The 16,237-nt window shown below is 60.7% G+C and overlaps 1 protein-coding gene across 2 annotated transcripts in view; it reads right to left on the bottom strand.

The window, feature by feature from the left end:
• Positions 1 to 16,237, bottom strand: part of NIBAN2 (niban apoptosis regulator 2) — a 32,030-nt gene that overhangs the window by 8,846 nt on the left and 6,947 nt on the right. Inside the window, exons 1-5 of one of the 2 annotated variants that reach the window (XM_052815144.1) lie at positions 14,858 to 15,006; positions 6,481 to 6,611; positions 2,875 to 3,003; positions 2,651 to 2,756; positions 1,630 to 1,797 (exon numbers count right to left, since the gene is read on the bottom strand). In XM_052815144.1, coding sequence (XP_052671104.1) covers positions 1,630 to 1,797; positions 2,651 to 2,756; positions 2,875 to 3,003; positions 6,481 to 6,611; positions 14,858 to 14,945 — 622 coding nt within the window. In that variant the 5' untranslated portion in view covers positions 14,946 to 15,006. Of the gene's footprint in view, positions 1 to 1,629; positions 1,798 to 2,650; positions 2,757 to 2,874; positions 3,004 to 6,480; positions 6,612 to 14,857; positions 15,007 to 16,237 lie in introns of those variants that run through there. The other variant, XM_052815146.1, reaches the window with a different exon arrangement.

Genomic DNA, 16,237 nt, shown 5'->3' with positions numbered 1-16,237 from the left:
GTCCTTATAGAAGACCTAGTATTACAAAAATACAATCTTAAAAAGGGAGGTGAAAATTCCCACACTAATCACAACTGGAGGCAGAAACAGAGCCTCTAATTTAGGAAAAAAAAAAAAAATTGCTCGACAACAACAAAAGAGCTTTCATGGAATTTGAAACAGTATCTCAGACCTTGCAGGAGCAGTGAGGGGCAGAAATGGTGCTCGTGAGGGAAGAACCGTCTCACAGAGAAATCCAGGCTGTAGAAATGCAGAAACCCACCAGCACTGAGCCTTCCCTGGGCCACTGCCTACCCCTGTAAGTTTTTTTCGTCACATGCTGAGGAGGAGGAGGAGGAGAGGGATGAGAGGATTTAATGGCACAACCCTGGCTGGCAGTGGGGATGGCAGAGCAGCAGCACCTGGCAGCCGGGGAGGGGGGAAATTAAAGATAAATAAATTGGCTTTTTATTAGTAGGAGAGATCGATTCCTTTTTTTATCAGGAGCTGGTTTTGCTCGCAGTGCCCCGGCTTTGTGGGTCCAGCCAGCAAGCACAGGGGGGGTTCTGGGATGCTGAACTGCATGCAGCAATGGTGCTGTGGCAGCATCGCGGGGGATGAGCAGCGGAGGGGTCACTGCACCCAGCCCCCCGCAAAGAAGCCCAGGGCCCAGGTGGGCTGCAGGGACACGCTCATCCCGATGAGCTCGGACACCCCCAGCTCACCAACAGCGCATGGATGTGTTTTGCAGTGAGGAACGCCAAAAGGAAGGGAAAGAGCAAAGCTTTCAGAAGATTTAATCTAACATGGGAGGATGGAAACCCCCACTGAAACCCAGGATCCAGATCCAACCCCATTACTCCACTCCCTAAACAGCAGCTCCAGCAAAATCCAGGCTCCACAGAGCTCCCAGGAGTGAAAGAAGCACTTAAAAAAAAAGGCAGCATCACTCTTTGTCCACTAAAAGACCCGATTTTGAGCAGGTTTCAGTGCTGGCACCTCCTTCCCCAGGAAACTTCTCGCCATCCAAGGCACCGCCAGGACCTGGGTCTCAGCCCAGGAGCGCACAGGCCACAGCCAAGCAGGAAAATCGTGTTTTCCTGCCAGAGTATCGCTGACGTGGGAGGCAGGTCCTGCCTCCGCCCCGGCCCTTCGTGGCCTGGCACCCCCTCTGCCCGCAGCCCCGGCTGCCCTCACTCGCCAGAGTCCGGGTGGTGCCGGCGAGGCGGGGAGCAGGACGGTGGGGCTTGGAGTTTTGATGACTTTAATTACTAAATATTTTCTACCTCAGGGTGGAAAATAGGCATCAAGGCATCTCTTGAGCCAGGCTTCATGCTGGCTCCTGCAAATGCTGCCTGGCCTGGTGCAGGCATTGCATTCCTTATGGGCAGCGGGATGAAGCCGGGCACAGGGATGCCCCGGGCAGCTGGATCCCTCCCGCTCCCCACCCTCACTCAGAGAGAGGATGAGATGCTCAATGATGCTCAACAACTCCCAGCCAATTCCTCCTCTTGACCTCCAAATCATCCCCTTTGGCCCAAAACTCAACCCAACCACCACAGGGTCCCCAACACCCTCTCCGGAGCAGGAGGACGATGATCTCCCCGCCCCGGAGGCCCCGTGTCCGTGTCCCCCCCCAGCATCGCTCACCATTGTTGCAGTGCCGTACACAGTCCTGGAAAACTGCCCGCCACTTCTCCTGCTCCTTGCCCGTCATCACGCAGAAGTAATAGTGCCGGGCGTAGGGGTGCCAGAGGATGAGGGGGAAATCCGTGGGGCACTTCAAGATGGGGGACTGCCCTGATTTGGGTGTCACACCTGCGGAGGGGGGGAAGGATACTTTCAGGAGCAGATGGGGCAGGGCAGGGATGGGGATGCAGGGTTGGAGATGTCCATCTCCCCCAGCATTCAGGGCTGGGGGTGCAGCAGGGGAACACAAGACCCCTCAGCTCCTTCCCAGTGCCTTTGCTGTGAGTTCTACCAAAAACATCGGGCAAAAATAGTGCAAAGAGCGAGCCTCATTCTTCCAAAAAGGAAATCAGAAGTGAAAATTGAAAAAAAAAAAAAAAAATTATTTTCAGCGTGAAACCCTCCCCAGAGCTGCCAGCCTGACCCCGCTGCCATTGTGCACATGCCCCAAACTGGCAAAAGGCTGGCTGCCCTACGCAAGCTGTTTCAGCAGCTCCTGCTCCGCTCCCTGGGAGCTGCCCTGGCCCTTAGGGACCCGGGGCAGGAGGACGGTGAGCGGGGTGGTGGCCAGTCCTCCTGGAGGTCTGGATGGAGAAGCAGGAGCCACTGCCTTTGCCCAGTGCGGCTGGGAAAGGGAGATGGTGGCAGCTTGGGGCAGCTCTCACGGAGCCACAGACACATTTTCCTTCCTTCCCCAGTGGCTGCGGCAGGATGTGAGCAGCAAACACCTCACACTGCACCCTACACCCCACGGGGGAATGGGGCTGTTCTCCTTCCCTACAGCCCCACACCCCGAAACCACCCCTTCCCAAAGGTGCCCAGGGATGCTACACCCCAAACCCACCCCTTCCATAAGGTCCACAAGGATGTCCACGTCCCAAAACCACCCCTTCCCAAAGGTGCCTAAGGGATGCCCAGCAGCATCAGGGTGCAGGGGACCCCGAGCATCCCTCCTGACCCCGCAGCCACCAGGACCACTCACCAGGCAGGCTGTTGTTCACCAGCTCCAGGTACTGGTCCACAGAGGTGAGGATCTTGTAGCCAGCGCTGTTGACCAGCACGCGGGGTGACAGGTCCCGCTCATAGGCCTGAGCAGAAAAAGATGGTCATGGATGATGGGGAGCACGGCCACAGCACCGCAGCGATGGGGTGTCCCCCTCTGGAGCTGCGCCCACCAGAGAAGGACGAAAGGGTGATGCCCCTCACCAGTTTGTTCTCATAGAGGACCAAGCCGTAGTTGTGCGGGACCACACAGAAGCGGTTCCTCCACTTCTTGTTCTCCTCGATGTACTGGAAGAGGTTGCCCGAGTAGATGACATGGTCCTCCAGTGGGACCTGTGGGGAGGAGATGCGGTGGGTGGCATGGGGAGGGCAGGGAGGGGGGCAGCTGGGTACACCTCCATCCCACGGCTGCAGCCTGGCTCGGGGAGTGCAGCAAGGTCTGTTCGTGGAGGTTTGGTTGGGGTTTTCTGCGCTAGGGCTGTGTTGACAGTCTCCAAGTTCACCACTGGATTATGTCCTACAGCAGTGCAAATTTTGGAGCCTGAATCGGTGCGTCTGGGTGACACCTTTGAGGGGTACCACATGCATAGCCCTAGAAAACCTCAGAGGGGCTGCTCATCCAGCAGCAAAGTCGCACGTCGTGGTGGTCACCATGGTGGTGGTCACACCTCTGTCCCTGGCATCTCCTTCCTGGGATATAGACCAAGCTCAGCTGAGTGACATGAGCTCACTTGGCTGAGTGGCAGGTTGGAGCAGAGCCCTCCAGCAGCTCTTCCCAACCTCAACTACTGTGATTTCCCTGGCTTGGGGCAGGCGGGAGCATGCATGGTACTGCTCAGTAGCGGCCATCAACCAGAAGGTCCTGCCAGCGTGCGGGTCAGAGGCAAGCTGCAGATGGCAGGAACCAAGCCCTGCCCTAGCATGGTCTCCAGATGGACATGGAAGAGGAAAAGCAAGAAGCCACCCCGTAGAGCCCAGCACCAGATGATGCTTAAATGCTCTGGACTTCATGGAGGACCAGCGATGGGAACAGGCTGAAGACATCCCGCGCCCCCGAGTCCCCCCCCGAGGCTGAGCAGCCCCTCACCAGCTCTCCAGCACCTTTTGGCCTGCACACTGGCAGCATTTACGCCATCTCAAACACAGGCTGGCTGAGCAAGCCAAGAATTTGTCCCAAGAATTTTTATGATCCCAGGAACATAAACAAGAGCCAAGAGCTCTCGTGAGGGCGGGAGCGTGCGGCGGCCGCCTCTCCTGCCATGGCCACCCACCATCCACCACGGTGGCCGTCAGGAGGGACCAGCCAGGGCTTGGGTCCCACCATGCCCCAGCACCGGGACCCTTCTGCAGGACCTTTCCCTCTCCCTGCTCTGTCCATCTCCTGGTTCACAAGAACCCTATTGCCTTCCCCAAGCCCCCCACCACTCCCCAACCCCACACCCCCTTGGCTGGTAGGGAGGTCTGAGAGCAGCTTGGCTCAGCAAACAGGCTGACAGCACCTCCCTGCTCCTTACTGCTTTCCAAAAGCCTTGGAAGGGGGAGAAGAAAGCAAGAAGCAAGCCCTGCAGGGCTGGGGGACAGAGGGAGGGATGAGAGCCCGAACCCCAAGGCCACCAGCAGGGATGGGGACAGAAAGGTGGTGCCAGCTCCGGGACTCCCCATCAGCACCTCACCAGGGTGGCTCATCCAAGGAGAATCAGCCCTTATAAACTAGCTTCGAAACCACTGCCCAAGGCAGACGAAGCCGTACAGACCAGCTACTAATGAAATAAAATCCAGGCTGAGCTCTGACATGGCTCCGGGGGACCCTCGGCCAGGGAACAGCTGTTCATGGCCACCAGCATCCCGGGAGCCCCGGCACAGCCGTCCCCTCCTCGCACACCTTCCTCGCTCGGGGGAGGCACCAAGGCAGCACCACCCAACCCCGGCAAATATTTGGGACAGGTAGGTATGCACCAAATTGCTAGGCTGGGCAGGGAGGGGGCTGGGGAGCGCTCAGGTGGAGGGCCCTGCGCTGCCTGCATCCCTGCCACGGGGACAGGGAGCAACGGGGAGTGAGATCAGGGTCCAGATATGTCAGCTTTGGGGCTCGGCCAGGAGAGGCAGGAGGAGAGAGGATGCTCGGGGACAGGTTTTCAGGGGCGCTGGCTGGGAACACCTGGGAGGAGAGACCAAAGACAGAAACATTTATTCCTTATTCTCATCGCTGTTGCTTCTTGCTGGCATTTCAGGTGACTGAGCCATGCTTCGGACCCCAGTCCAGCTGTCCCCCTCTGCCCAGGAGGGCCACCAGCCCCTGGTATCACTGCAGGAGCTACCTCTGAGCACTGCATCCCCACAGAGATCACCAAAAAAAAGGTAATAAATAAATAAAATTTTAAAAAACCAAATGCCACATCCCAGCTGGACCTGCCTGAGGACAGGGAGGACACTACCCTGCATCTTCTTAACATCCACAACTCCTTGGGCATATTTAGGGGACACAGAGCCCAGCTGGAAGAGATGCTTTCCCCAGCTCCTTGCAGAGCCGCTCCACAGACACGCAGGTCCCTGTGGCGTTTGGAGCCCCTGCACATCCCGGCAGCACTGCCAGGACCCCGGCAGAGGACAGGCAGCAGACGGGACATTGCACAAGAGAAATGTCCTATTTATACACTGGTGTTTTAAAAGATTTGCAAGGCGTCCCTGACCTCCCCGCCTCACTGTCATTCCTCAGACATTCCTGGGCTGCTTGCTGGAGTTTTTTAATGAAGCAACCAAGTTCGGGAGGAAGGTACCTCCCAGTGGGGCTGAAGGCATCTGCCAAATTGCGAGGAACCCAAGGGACATCTTGCCGAGGATGCCGAGTGCCCTGCTCCTGCCCAGAAACCTCCACACCTTTATTTTGCTCAAGACACCCAGCACCCAGGCAGCTTTCAGAGGAGATGGGGCACTTGCAGGTGCCTGGGCAAGGTGTCACCCTCGTGGGTGGGCCAGGGAGACAACTACTGTGAGCACCCAGGGCTTGAGTCTGATCTCATGAATGCAATTTCTAGAGTTCTTAAAAAAACCACCCCTTTAAGCCCCAGACAAAAGCAGAAGCCCACCCCTGTGTGCAATCACATCCCCTCCTGCTTTCAAGGAGCACCCACAGGGTGGCAGCTCCACTGATCTGGCCAGGGAGGAACCCCAAACCCTGACTGGTGAGAAGCCCCGGCTGGTGCACATCTCCTTTAGCAAAGGCAGGAGGGGAGGGCAGGATCCGTCCCCAGGTGCCGAAGCCGCAGGCGACAAGACCCACAGGGGTCCTTTTGCCAAGCAGGAGAAAGGCGGCTGCTGGAGATCAGACTCGGACCCACCTCCTCTTCCCCCACGGGGTCAGGGATGCCTGCCAGGAGTTTCCCACCCCTCCCCGGGCATTTGCCCAGGCTGGAGCATCGTTTGCACCCAGGAGCAGGAGGACGACAGCCCGGCATGTCCCGCTCGGGGCTTCCCTGGGCACAAGGGGGTCCGGGGAGCTCCTGCCAGCCCTAGCATCAAGCACACTCATCCATGGGGACTGCAGCCAAAAGCCAGCCTTGCCCCTGCTTGCTACATGTGCTCGTTGCATGGGATGGCATAGAAAACCTTCCTGGGGAGCCCCACGTGCTGCAGGGATGGTGCATGACGCCACGGGGATGGGCTGGACCAGTGGCACAGGGGCTACATCCCACGCCAGTAGGGAGAGGGGATGTGTCCGGGCTTTGGGGAGGACATTGGTCCAGGCTCACTGGGCACAGGGATGAAGCTCCCTGACAGCTCCAGGCTCCTCATGCGGAGCTGGGCTCTTACCTTGCGGTGGAGCAGCTGGGCCTGCGGCCCTCCGTTGCCTTCGATCTCATAGCGGACACTGTTGAAGAGCGCTACGCCATACTGCTCCTTGTAGCACCGGCAAAACTCCCCCAGCACCTTCCCCGTCTTCTCTGCAAGGTGAGAGCAGAGCCGCATTAGGCAGGGGCTGGATTCCTGGGTCTCCTTGCTGCAGACCCCCCCCGGCACCCTGCTCGGACACCTTCCCCCCACCCTCCCACCCACCCAACACCTCCCGTCACCCTCCCGCCTGCCGGAGCAGCCTTCAGTGCAGGGCCATGGCTGAGCCTGCTGCCCTCTGCCCTCCCCATCCAGCCCAGGGACTAATTTGGGGTCAGGATGATCTTTTTTTGGCCTTTCATGTTAATGCCATGGATTCCTCTCCCCAGCAGGAAATTCCTGACATTAAGCTGATTCCGGTGATGCTGACGGCTTCCCCTGCCTTATGCAGCTCTCCGATCCTGCTCCGACCGCCTCAGATGGCTGAGATTAGGGGGCAACCCCCCATTCCCCAGCCCCAAGCATCACTCACACCCACCTGACCCCACAAGGGCCACCCTACAGAGGGGCTGGGTGGCTCCAGGCTCTGCAGCTGGCGATGCTGGCAGCAGGGAGAGTCGAAGGGGAAAGGACAGCCTGGCTCCCCAGGTCACCCTCCCGTGTGAGGCAGGGACCCCCACCTCCAGACTGGGGTAAGCCCGAGGTGCTGGGAGAGCTTGAGCTGCCAGGTGCCCCCCGGCACCCCACATCGGAGGAGATCCCCTCCATCCCCCAGGCAGTCCCAAGGCAGCACCCTGCCCCACGCAGCACCCTGCCCCACGTGCGCCCCGCTCCACATGGAACCCTGTCCCACACAGCACCCTGCCCTCTCCCCTCCCCACCCCAGCTCAACCCCACGTGGGGCTCCTACACCAAAAAAAACCATCACAAAGAATCACGTCCAGGGAGACAACTTCCCCGGAGCTGCCTTTGGCATACGGAGCCTCTACTTTGAATTTCACTCTCAACTTTGCCCCAGAGCCTGTGAAAAGGAAAGAATTTGAGTCGCCTCCAACTATTTCTGACGGCTCAGCCTCTGCCAGAGCGCTGGCGATGGGCGCGGGGAGGAACGATGCTGGCTATGCATCCCCAGTGCAGAAGCCAGCACGATGCTGGGGGCACGAACCCAGACAAAACAGACCCTCGCGCCAGGCCCGGCACAGCTCGGCGGCAGCCAAAATCTCTGGCAGCAGCCGCCCCAGAGCCGCACTCACAGCCAAGCCGGCACGAAGGAGCAGCTTGCTCTGGGGTGCTGCAAATCCCTGTGGAATGAGCAGCTCCAGAGGAAAATGCCACCCGAGGATGGAGGCTGGGGGCAGATAAACCCATCCCCGAGGAGATGCTGGCACTGCCAGCGCCGTGATGGGAGCAAATATCGTGAGCCAGCGTCTTGCCGTGCCGGGGCTGAAAATCCCTTTAAATTTAAGCAACCTTTTCTCGCGGCAAAGAACGAGACGCCTGCTTGTCCCAGCAGAGAAATTCCTCACCCCCGATTTTGGCATTTTCTCCTGGAAAAGAAAGAGCTCGCAGTCATGCTGCGCTTGCGTCCATGCCGCACCTCTGTTGCAACTCCCGTCTACACAACTGTGATTTTGGCCAGGGCTCTGGGCTGCGATGCTGACAGCTGAGATTTAAAAGGACATTTTGAGGTTTCATTTCCTTTCAGTTCATGGGAAAAAAAGAGCCCTTGGTCCCGGGCAGGCGAGACGGCTTAGTCACTCATTCTTCCCTGATTAACAACGGCCAATTAGGAGATCTTAAGTAAATGGAAAAGCAAAAGTCGATTACTTGCAGACATTGAAACAAAAGATTTGCAGTCAAATATCCAAGGTGACTAAATCTCCCCCAGCCCAGCAAGCCCCTCCGGCGTGCAGAGGGGATGCTGGGGGGCCACTGATGCTCCCTGCCCAGTGTCCCTGGCTGCCGTACCAGCCACCATGCTCAGCCCCAGGGAAGCGAGAGGGGCAGGGACCCACGGGGGGGCAGGAGGAGGTGGCCAGCAGCGTGGCAAGGAGGTGACACCAGATTTGGCAAGATGTGGACCACTAGCGGTGGTACTGCCAGACTTTGCTTGAGAGCAGAGGATGGGAAGCCCATGCTGATGATGCCAGTGGGTGCCCCGACCCCCCCCCCCCCCATGCCATTTGCACCCTGCGTGGGGCTCATGTACCCCACATGGGAATCAGCAAAGCCACCCACTGCCTCCTTCACCAGGCTGAACAAAACCTCCCAGCAGTGCTGGGGGCTACAGAGAGCACACCCCCCCCCCCATCCAGCTGCATGACCAAGGCCACCCAGGAGCGGCCATCCCTCTACGAGCAGCTTTGGCTGCACATCCAGCCAAGAGCTGGCAGGGTTTGGGGACAGGTGGCAGTCCAGGGAGCTGTGTCCCCTGCCTCCCCCCAGCCTCTCACCTGAGCTTCCCCCCCCCCCCCCCCCCCCCCGTCATGGTAGGGCGAGGGAGGGATGGGGCTCGGCTGGCTCCCACCCAGCCACCGCCCCGTCCTGGGTGCGGGCTCAGACACCCACGGCAAAGCGCTTCGGCAAGCTGGATGCACACGCAGGGACCTCGCAGGGCGGTGCCGGCTGTCCCCAGCCACCTACTGACGGTGTTTTCCCAAGCCTGGTGTTTGCTTTGGGACCACTGAGCTCCCAGCACTGACACGCTCCGGGTGCCACCACCCCGGTCCCCATCACACCGAGCCCCGCACGCCGCAAACAGCACCGTGCAGAGGCACCAGTCCCCAAGCAGCCGGGGTTACTGGGCTGGCACAGGCTCCGGCACGTCCCTCTGGTTTCTGGCAAGGGCAGGGCGAAGTCACCAGCTTTGTGGTCGCAGAGGGGTGCCAACAGCACCCACCAATGCCTGGCTCAGCAGGAGCCCCAGCGCCGGCACCTCTGATCACAGACTTCATCTGTTCCTTGGCCCCCGGGTTCCCCTCCTTCTCTCCCCAGCCGTCCCCATGACTAAGCCACACGTGGCGGCTGCAGGAGGAGATAAAGGGGCTCTGCAGCAGCTGGCTTTGCACGGGGAACCCCCTAGGCCAGGCTGGACATGGGGCTGGGCGGGATGCGGGGAGCAAGAAGTAGGGTCCAGCTATGTCACAACAGCTCCGCAGCCCCAGCCACGCTCCAGCCCGGTCCCCAGGGACCCACACAGCCTCCCCATCACCCACCCAGCCAGCACCGCCACCACGGGCACGGCAGGGCAAGCAGCTCCCATGAGGACACCCTGGCAAGGGGACGGAACAGGCAACACAGGTTTGCCCTTGTCCCGGATGACACCCGAGGACCGCGGAGCCTGAGGCTCGTCTGGGCAAAACCGGCCGGGAGAGGTGGCCCCTGCTCTTGCCCACCCCCCCGACCGGTCGTGCCACCACAGCCGTCACCAAGCCCAAAGCAGCGCCGGCACAATGGCACAGGCTGGCCAGGAAGGCAACAACCCCGGAACAGCCGGTGCCGCTGGCGATGCAGGTTGCACCCCCAAAGGCATGGGCAGCCCTTGCGTATTGAGAGGTCATGGCCCGGCCAGAGCAGCCCTGGCCCAGTTTTAGTCTCTTTGAACCAGGGCAGGAGGTGGATCTCGCCCTCAGAAGGACTCCAAAAACCATGGCAAGCTGCCCAAGCTGGTCCAGCAGCCTGGACTGGCTGCGTCCTTCCCTTGAAAGCATCTCCAGCAGCAGCAGCAGCCCCACACGTGCACAGACCAAGGCAGAAGCCAGCTCCTACTCTGACCTCCCATATTACCAGGGCCAGCCCCAGCTCCGGCACCTCTTAGAGCAAAGCCAAGGGGAAAAAACAAGCCATGAGCTCCAGGTGTAGCCCAGAGACCTTATCACCCAAGAACAACATGGACAGCTTGACTGTATCCTTCCCTCCAGCTGCTTGTATTTGCTGCCTGCAGTTCGTTTCACCATGGCAGGGAGACCAAGGCTCCAGAAACACCATCCTGGCAGCCCCTGGCTTGCAGAGAGACCTGCCGGCACGAGTGTGTGGCCAGAGCTCGTTTTCCTCATTACCCTTGAAATCATGTGAAAATGAGAGTGATGCTTTAAATAGCGCAGGCTGTGGCCAGCAGAGTCAGCAGATCTGACAGTGGGGAGGTCAGATCCTGCACAGGTTTTGCTGCACAGTTTTCTTGGTTCCCCATCCAACAGCGGCGCCCTTCTTGCTTGCTGAGGATGGAGGAGGAGAGGATGCATCCAGGACTGACGGAGGTATCTGCAGGATCAGGGCTGCCGCAGCATCACAGCATGTCCCAGGTGGGACAGAGCCGGGCAGGGGCAGGGACAGGGATGCGGCTCAGCCCAGGTGGCTCCCTGGGACTGGGAGCCCGCTCGGCTTCCCCCAGCACTGGGCTGAGCTGCCCGCTGCCAGCCAGGCTCTGCCGGGGATGCTCGGCAAAGCTGCTCTTCAGACAAGCGTCCCGCCATGCCCCTTCAAAGATACCCGATAAGCTGAGGTTGGAGATGTCATTCCCCTTTCCTGATGTGGCAGGATCTTGGGTGGGCAGCAAAGGGTTAAAGCTTAAAGGGAAAAGGTAGGGGAGGGTGCACTGCTCCTCTGCACCCAAAACAGCCTTCACCCCTCCGTGCCCGGTGTCCTGGCAGTAGCCAGGTCAAGGTCCTGCCAGCCATGCCTTTGGGGACGCAGAGCAGCCTCCTGCTCCCCAGCTCCCCCCGGGCTGGCCACCAGGTCACAGCCATCACGCTCACGGCCCCCCGAAGGACAGGGAGCAGGTCCCCGAGTGCTGAGCGGGGCGGCATCGCTGCAAACATGCATGGCCAGGGGGGAGCACCCCGGGGCTCTCCCAAACGCACCCCACAGGGCAGTGTGGGGACCAAGGGCACGGGGTGCTCTGCGGCTGAGCTGCTCATGCCCAAAGCAGCACATGTATCCACACACACCCAGGCACAAACATGCACATGCATGCACAAATATGCACACACACATGCACACACATGAACAAACATGCACACGCACGTGCACACACACCCACGCACAGTCATGCATACCCATGCACGCCCAGAGTCATGCATACCCATGCACACCCAGACACGCATACACCCATGCACATTCACGCACTCACACACGCGCAGACACACACGCACACCCCCTGCAGAAGAGGCTGGAGGCCAGCATCTGACAAATCCGAGCAGGAACAGTCATCTGCAACCTCCCTTCAGCCCACATCCCGTTTTGCAAGCCCAAAGCCCCGCGTCCCTCGCGCCAGACACACCCTCAGATGAGAGACCCTGTCATCCCTCTGCTGCTACTTAAATATAATCAGAGGGGGTAAGGGTGCCTTTGAAATCCCAACCTTCCCCAGAAGCCCCCCTGGGTTTACGTAGCTGAGATGAGTGGGAGCAGGGATGCCTCACCGGAGGCAGGGAATTGTCCTTCTGGTCAAAAAAAAAAAAAAAAAAGAAAAAAAAAAAGGACAAAAAAGCTCTTTGAAGCAGACCCCTGGGCTGGCTGAGCCATGGCCCCCGCACTCGTGACGAAACCTCGCCTGGCTCATTTCCCCGGCCCCCGCGGGACAGCCTGACTCAGCGGGGCCGCAGGAAAGCCCCAGCTCTCCCTGCCTCCACGCAGGCATCCCGTGTCCCCTCGCTGCCAGCTCAGCAAGGGGGTGATGGCACCGGGATGTGTTTGCAGAGCAACGGAGGAGCGGACACCCGGGGGGCCGTGCCATCATGTCCCTTTGCTGGGTATCCCTACCCTGCTGAAGGTCCCTCTGTGCCGTGGTGGTGGTGGCCCATGCCATGGTGGCAATGGCCCACAGGGCATCCCGCCGGCAGGGGACCCGTAAGCAGCGTGTGCTGGCCCAGCCAGGCTTGCCAAGGCTGTGGGCGAAGGAGTTAATCACTAATTTAGCCAGTAAATGATTAGCGAGCGGGGGCGGGTTGCTTCAGGGAGCGCAGTCTCCCAGCAGCCCCAGAACTGGTGGCACTGACAGGGACATCCATGGGCTGGCACACAGTGCCACCAGCCCGGCCAGCTCGCACCTTGGGGAGGCAAGAATGAACAGAAGCTGATTTCCACCCAGATAAAGGCAGTGAAACCAAAAGGTCCCTCCTCGCCCAGCCACTGGCTCCTGGTGCGAGGCGGTGAGGCCACTGCTCACTGGGACAGCCCCGCGGCATCCCCGGCCGTCCCCAGCATACCAGGGAGTGGCTGCCTGGCCCGTGGTTCCCATCGCTGGTGTGCGAGGAGGGTAGCGGAGCTGCCGGCGTCCTGCCTGCACCCAGCTGGCAGCAGGGGAGCCGGGAAGGACCACCGTGGTGCACGCACCGCCTGGAAAGTCACCCAAGTGCCGACTTTCCCATGCTGACCCCCTGCCTCGGGCTGCTCCGGTTCCTCCCAGCGGCCCGGGAGGACAATGAGGGTGGCTCTTCCAGCAAGGGAAGCCAAGGACAAGGCCACCACAGGGAGGTTGATGCCACCGGCTGGGTGAAGGGTGCCCGGGTCATCCCTCAGAGCAATCCTGCACCACTGCCTGGCCTAAATGCACCTGGGGGGGTTTGCTCGCTGCCCCTCAGCTGCCCTCGCGTGCCCCAGATCCTGGCATTATGCAGACAGAGTGTCTGGACGTGCCCCACCGAGGGTGCACGGCATGCCAGGGATGGGGTGCACAGCATGGCAGGAAGAGGGTGCACAGCATGGTGAGGACAGGGTGCACACGCATGTGGATGGGGCGCACAGCATGCCAAGGAAGGGATGCACAGCACACCAGGGACGGGGTGCAGAGCATCCCAGGGATGGGGTGCTGAGCCAGACTTCAAACCAGCAGCACCCTACGAGCCCTGCGCACCGCCTGCAGCTGCTGAGCTGGGAACGGCCCATGGACACAGGCTGTCCCCACCGGGCACAGAGCCCCGCTGCTGTGCCACCCGCCCTGCCCGCCGGCTCGCCCCACCGCAGTGCTGGGCCCACCTCAGTGCAGGCTTGTCCCTACAAGATTTTAGGAAAGGCAGCGTGACAGCACGCGATAGCTCCGGGCAGGCTGAGCATCAGCAACACAACAACCGGCAGAAGGGACTGGGCAAGAGGTGCCACTGTCAAGGGGGCACCAAGAAGAACCGAGAGCCGCTGCACCTCCCTGCAGGGAGCTGGGCAAGCATCCCACAGCACCGACAGATACACCCAAAGGGTTAAGCCCCGGCTGCAGTTTAGGGTTTTGGGAATTTGAAGCTGAGTTCATTTCCACCCAGAAACACAAACTCCTTCATAAGGGCCTGACTCAGCCCAGCTGAGCATTCCCTGAGCATCCCCCTGGGAGGGGGTTTCCAGTGCGGCTCCCAGGGCGATGCTGGGGCTGGGGGGGGGTGGGTCAGGCACTGGCTCCCCACCCGGAGGGACACCGTGGCAGGAAAGGGAGCTGAAGGAGGGGTTGTTCCTGATAACAGCAAAACCCAGGGGCTGACCCGGTAGCACTTTGTATTTTCCCCTCTCATAAAGACTGTAATAGGGAAAAACAGGGGAGGAAGAACAAAGACCAGGGACAGTTTCCCTTCTTACCTCCCTGCACCCAAATGCACCCTTCACACAAATCCACGCCAAACCAGCCCAGGGCGTTTCTGCCTCAGGCTGCTATGAGGATTTAGACTGAGCTTATCTGGAACAAACTGGAAGCGGAGGCTGCTCCCAGTGCCTGCCCTGGCTTTTTCTGCACCCCTCTGATGCCTGCACCCAGGGCACAGCTCGGCACTGGGGACCCGGCAGGACAGGGATTGCTGCCTGGCTCCAGCACTACTCCAAAATCCATCGGGAATATTTTCAGCTACAAATCAGCTCAGAGGCATGGTCCGGGTTGAAAGGGAACGCATCCTGCCACCCCCTTGCCAGCAGCCCCGGGGATGAGCCGAGCGGCCGGCTGCCCTCTGACTCACGCCGTTGTGGGGAAGGGTGGGCAGGACGGGGGCTGAGCGGCAGGAAGGGATGAGGCAGCCTCAGAGCAGAAACCAGATGGGCCCTGGCCTGAACCGGTTCATCCTCTCTCGCCCTGCCTTTGCTGTGCAGGGCTCTGCCCCCGGATGAGTCAGAAGCGCCCATAGTGCCAGCTCAGGGCTGGGGCACCCATCAGGGACGTGGCTCTCTGCTTCGCCACCTGCGAGGTGCACCCTTCACCGGCACCCAGCGCTCCGCCGCATCCCCCATCCCAACTGCTGGCAGCACCCCGTGTCCCCGGGGATGTCCCCAGAGATGCTCCCCAGGGGGTCTGTCCCCACCGTGGCAGCACCCACCCCGTCTCCCAGCACCGCGCCCAGCCGCAGCGGTTGCACAACGCTGCTCCTCTCCCAGCCCAGAGCAAACAAACCTGCCGAAGCAGAGCCGTGCCCGGCACGGCCGCAGGAGGATCTAAAGCAGACCACAAAATCCAAGGGGCCAAAAATGAAGCAGCACATTCAGCAGCAGCTCCTCAACCTAGGAACAGCCAAAAAACCCCCAACGGTGCTCTCACCACGCTTTGGACACCCTTCACCCGCTGCTCCTGCTCCCCAGTCCCAACCGTGAAGCCAGACTCAGCCCCCTGCCTCAGACCCGCTCCCGCGGCTCAGGGCCGCATCCAGCCCAGCAGACGAGGGATTAGCGTCCGGTTACGTGCCGGCGGGTGTTTTCCCGTGACATGGATGCCGGTCTCCTGCTGCTCCCCGGGAACAGGCTGCTGTGGGGCTGCATGCGAGGAATGTGCGTGTGAATAATAAACAGCGTTCGGGGCCTTTGAATATCTCTGGAGAAGCTGGTCAGGGCTGGACTGAGCCCAGCGCGAGATGTCTGCCCTGAACCTCCCTGCCCAAACAGCCTCTGAGGGATGGGGGCAGGAGGAGATCCCCTCCTGCTCACCCAGTCCTGCCTGATCTGGGCAAGACCTTTCTGCCCTATCCCTTCCCCTTTGAGCAGCCTTGCCTTCAGGGGTGATGCTCCAAAGCCACAGGGTGCAGGTGCCCACACAGGCACCCCAGTTGGGCTAAACCCACCCCAGCCCAAAGCGCCACCTGCCAGTGGCACAGGGATCAGGTTCAAGCCCACCAGAAGAGGTGATTGCACTCGCAGGACAGTCAGGATACGTCCCACGGGCAGGGAGGTGGCTGTGGGGAGCTGAAGCATCCCCAGGGACCAGCTCGGCTCAAGCTGGATACCATCCCTCAAACCCTGTGCCGGACCAGGACCCACTGCCCTCATCCTGGCTGCAGTCACATCGCCCCACATGTCCCTTGTCCCCCAGGGTCCCACCAGCACCTGGCCAGGCTGGGGAAGAGCCACCAACACTTTGGTGCTCACCCCACAGCGGGTGCTGCCCTGCAGCACGGTGGGACCCAGCATCATCCCTCCCCAGATAAGGCTCCGCTCATCCACCAGCACCGGCCCGGCAGCATTGCATCTGCTCCGGCGTGGCACAACCCCCACCACAGCCAAGTCAACGCCGGGTCGCAGGCCGTGCCGCTGTGGGGTGCTGCACTGGCAGCCGCGTCCTTTGGGCACCCACGTGGGGCCCGTAGCACCTGGGAGCTGCGGCACCGGGGGGGGGGGGGTCCCCATGGCAAAGGGGACAGATCAGACGGGCACCTCCGGGTCTTTCACGCTCCAGGTGCTGGGCACAGCAGGGGGTGGGTGGTCCTTGCTCCGGGATGTCGCAGCAAATGCTTCTGTGCCCAGCAAGCAACGAGCAGCCAGTCCCCTTGTGCCTCTCCCTGCC

The sequence above is a fragment of the Harpia harpyja genome, chromosome 19 (genome assembly GCF_026419915.1).
Source record: "Harpia harpyja isolate bHarHar1 chromosome 19, bHarHar1 primary haplotype, whole genome shotgun sequence".
NCBI classification, from domain to species: domain Eukaryota; kingdom Metazoa; phylum Chordata; class Aves; order Accipitriformes; family Accipitridae; genus Harpia; species Harpia harpyja.
This window is presented reverse-complemented; position numbering and strand designations above follow the sequence as displayed.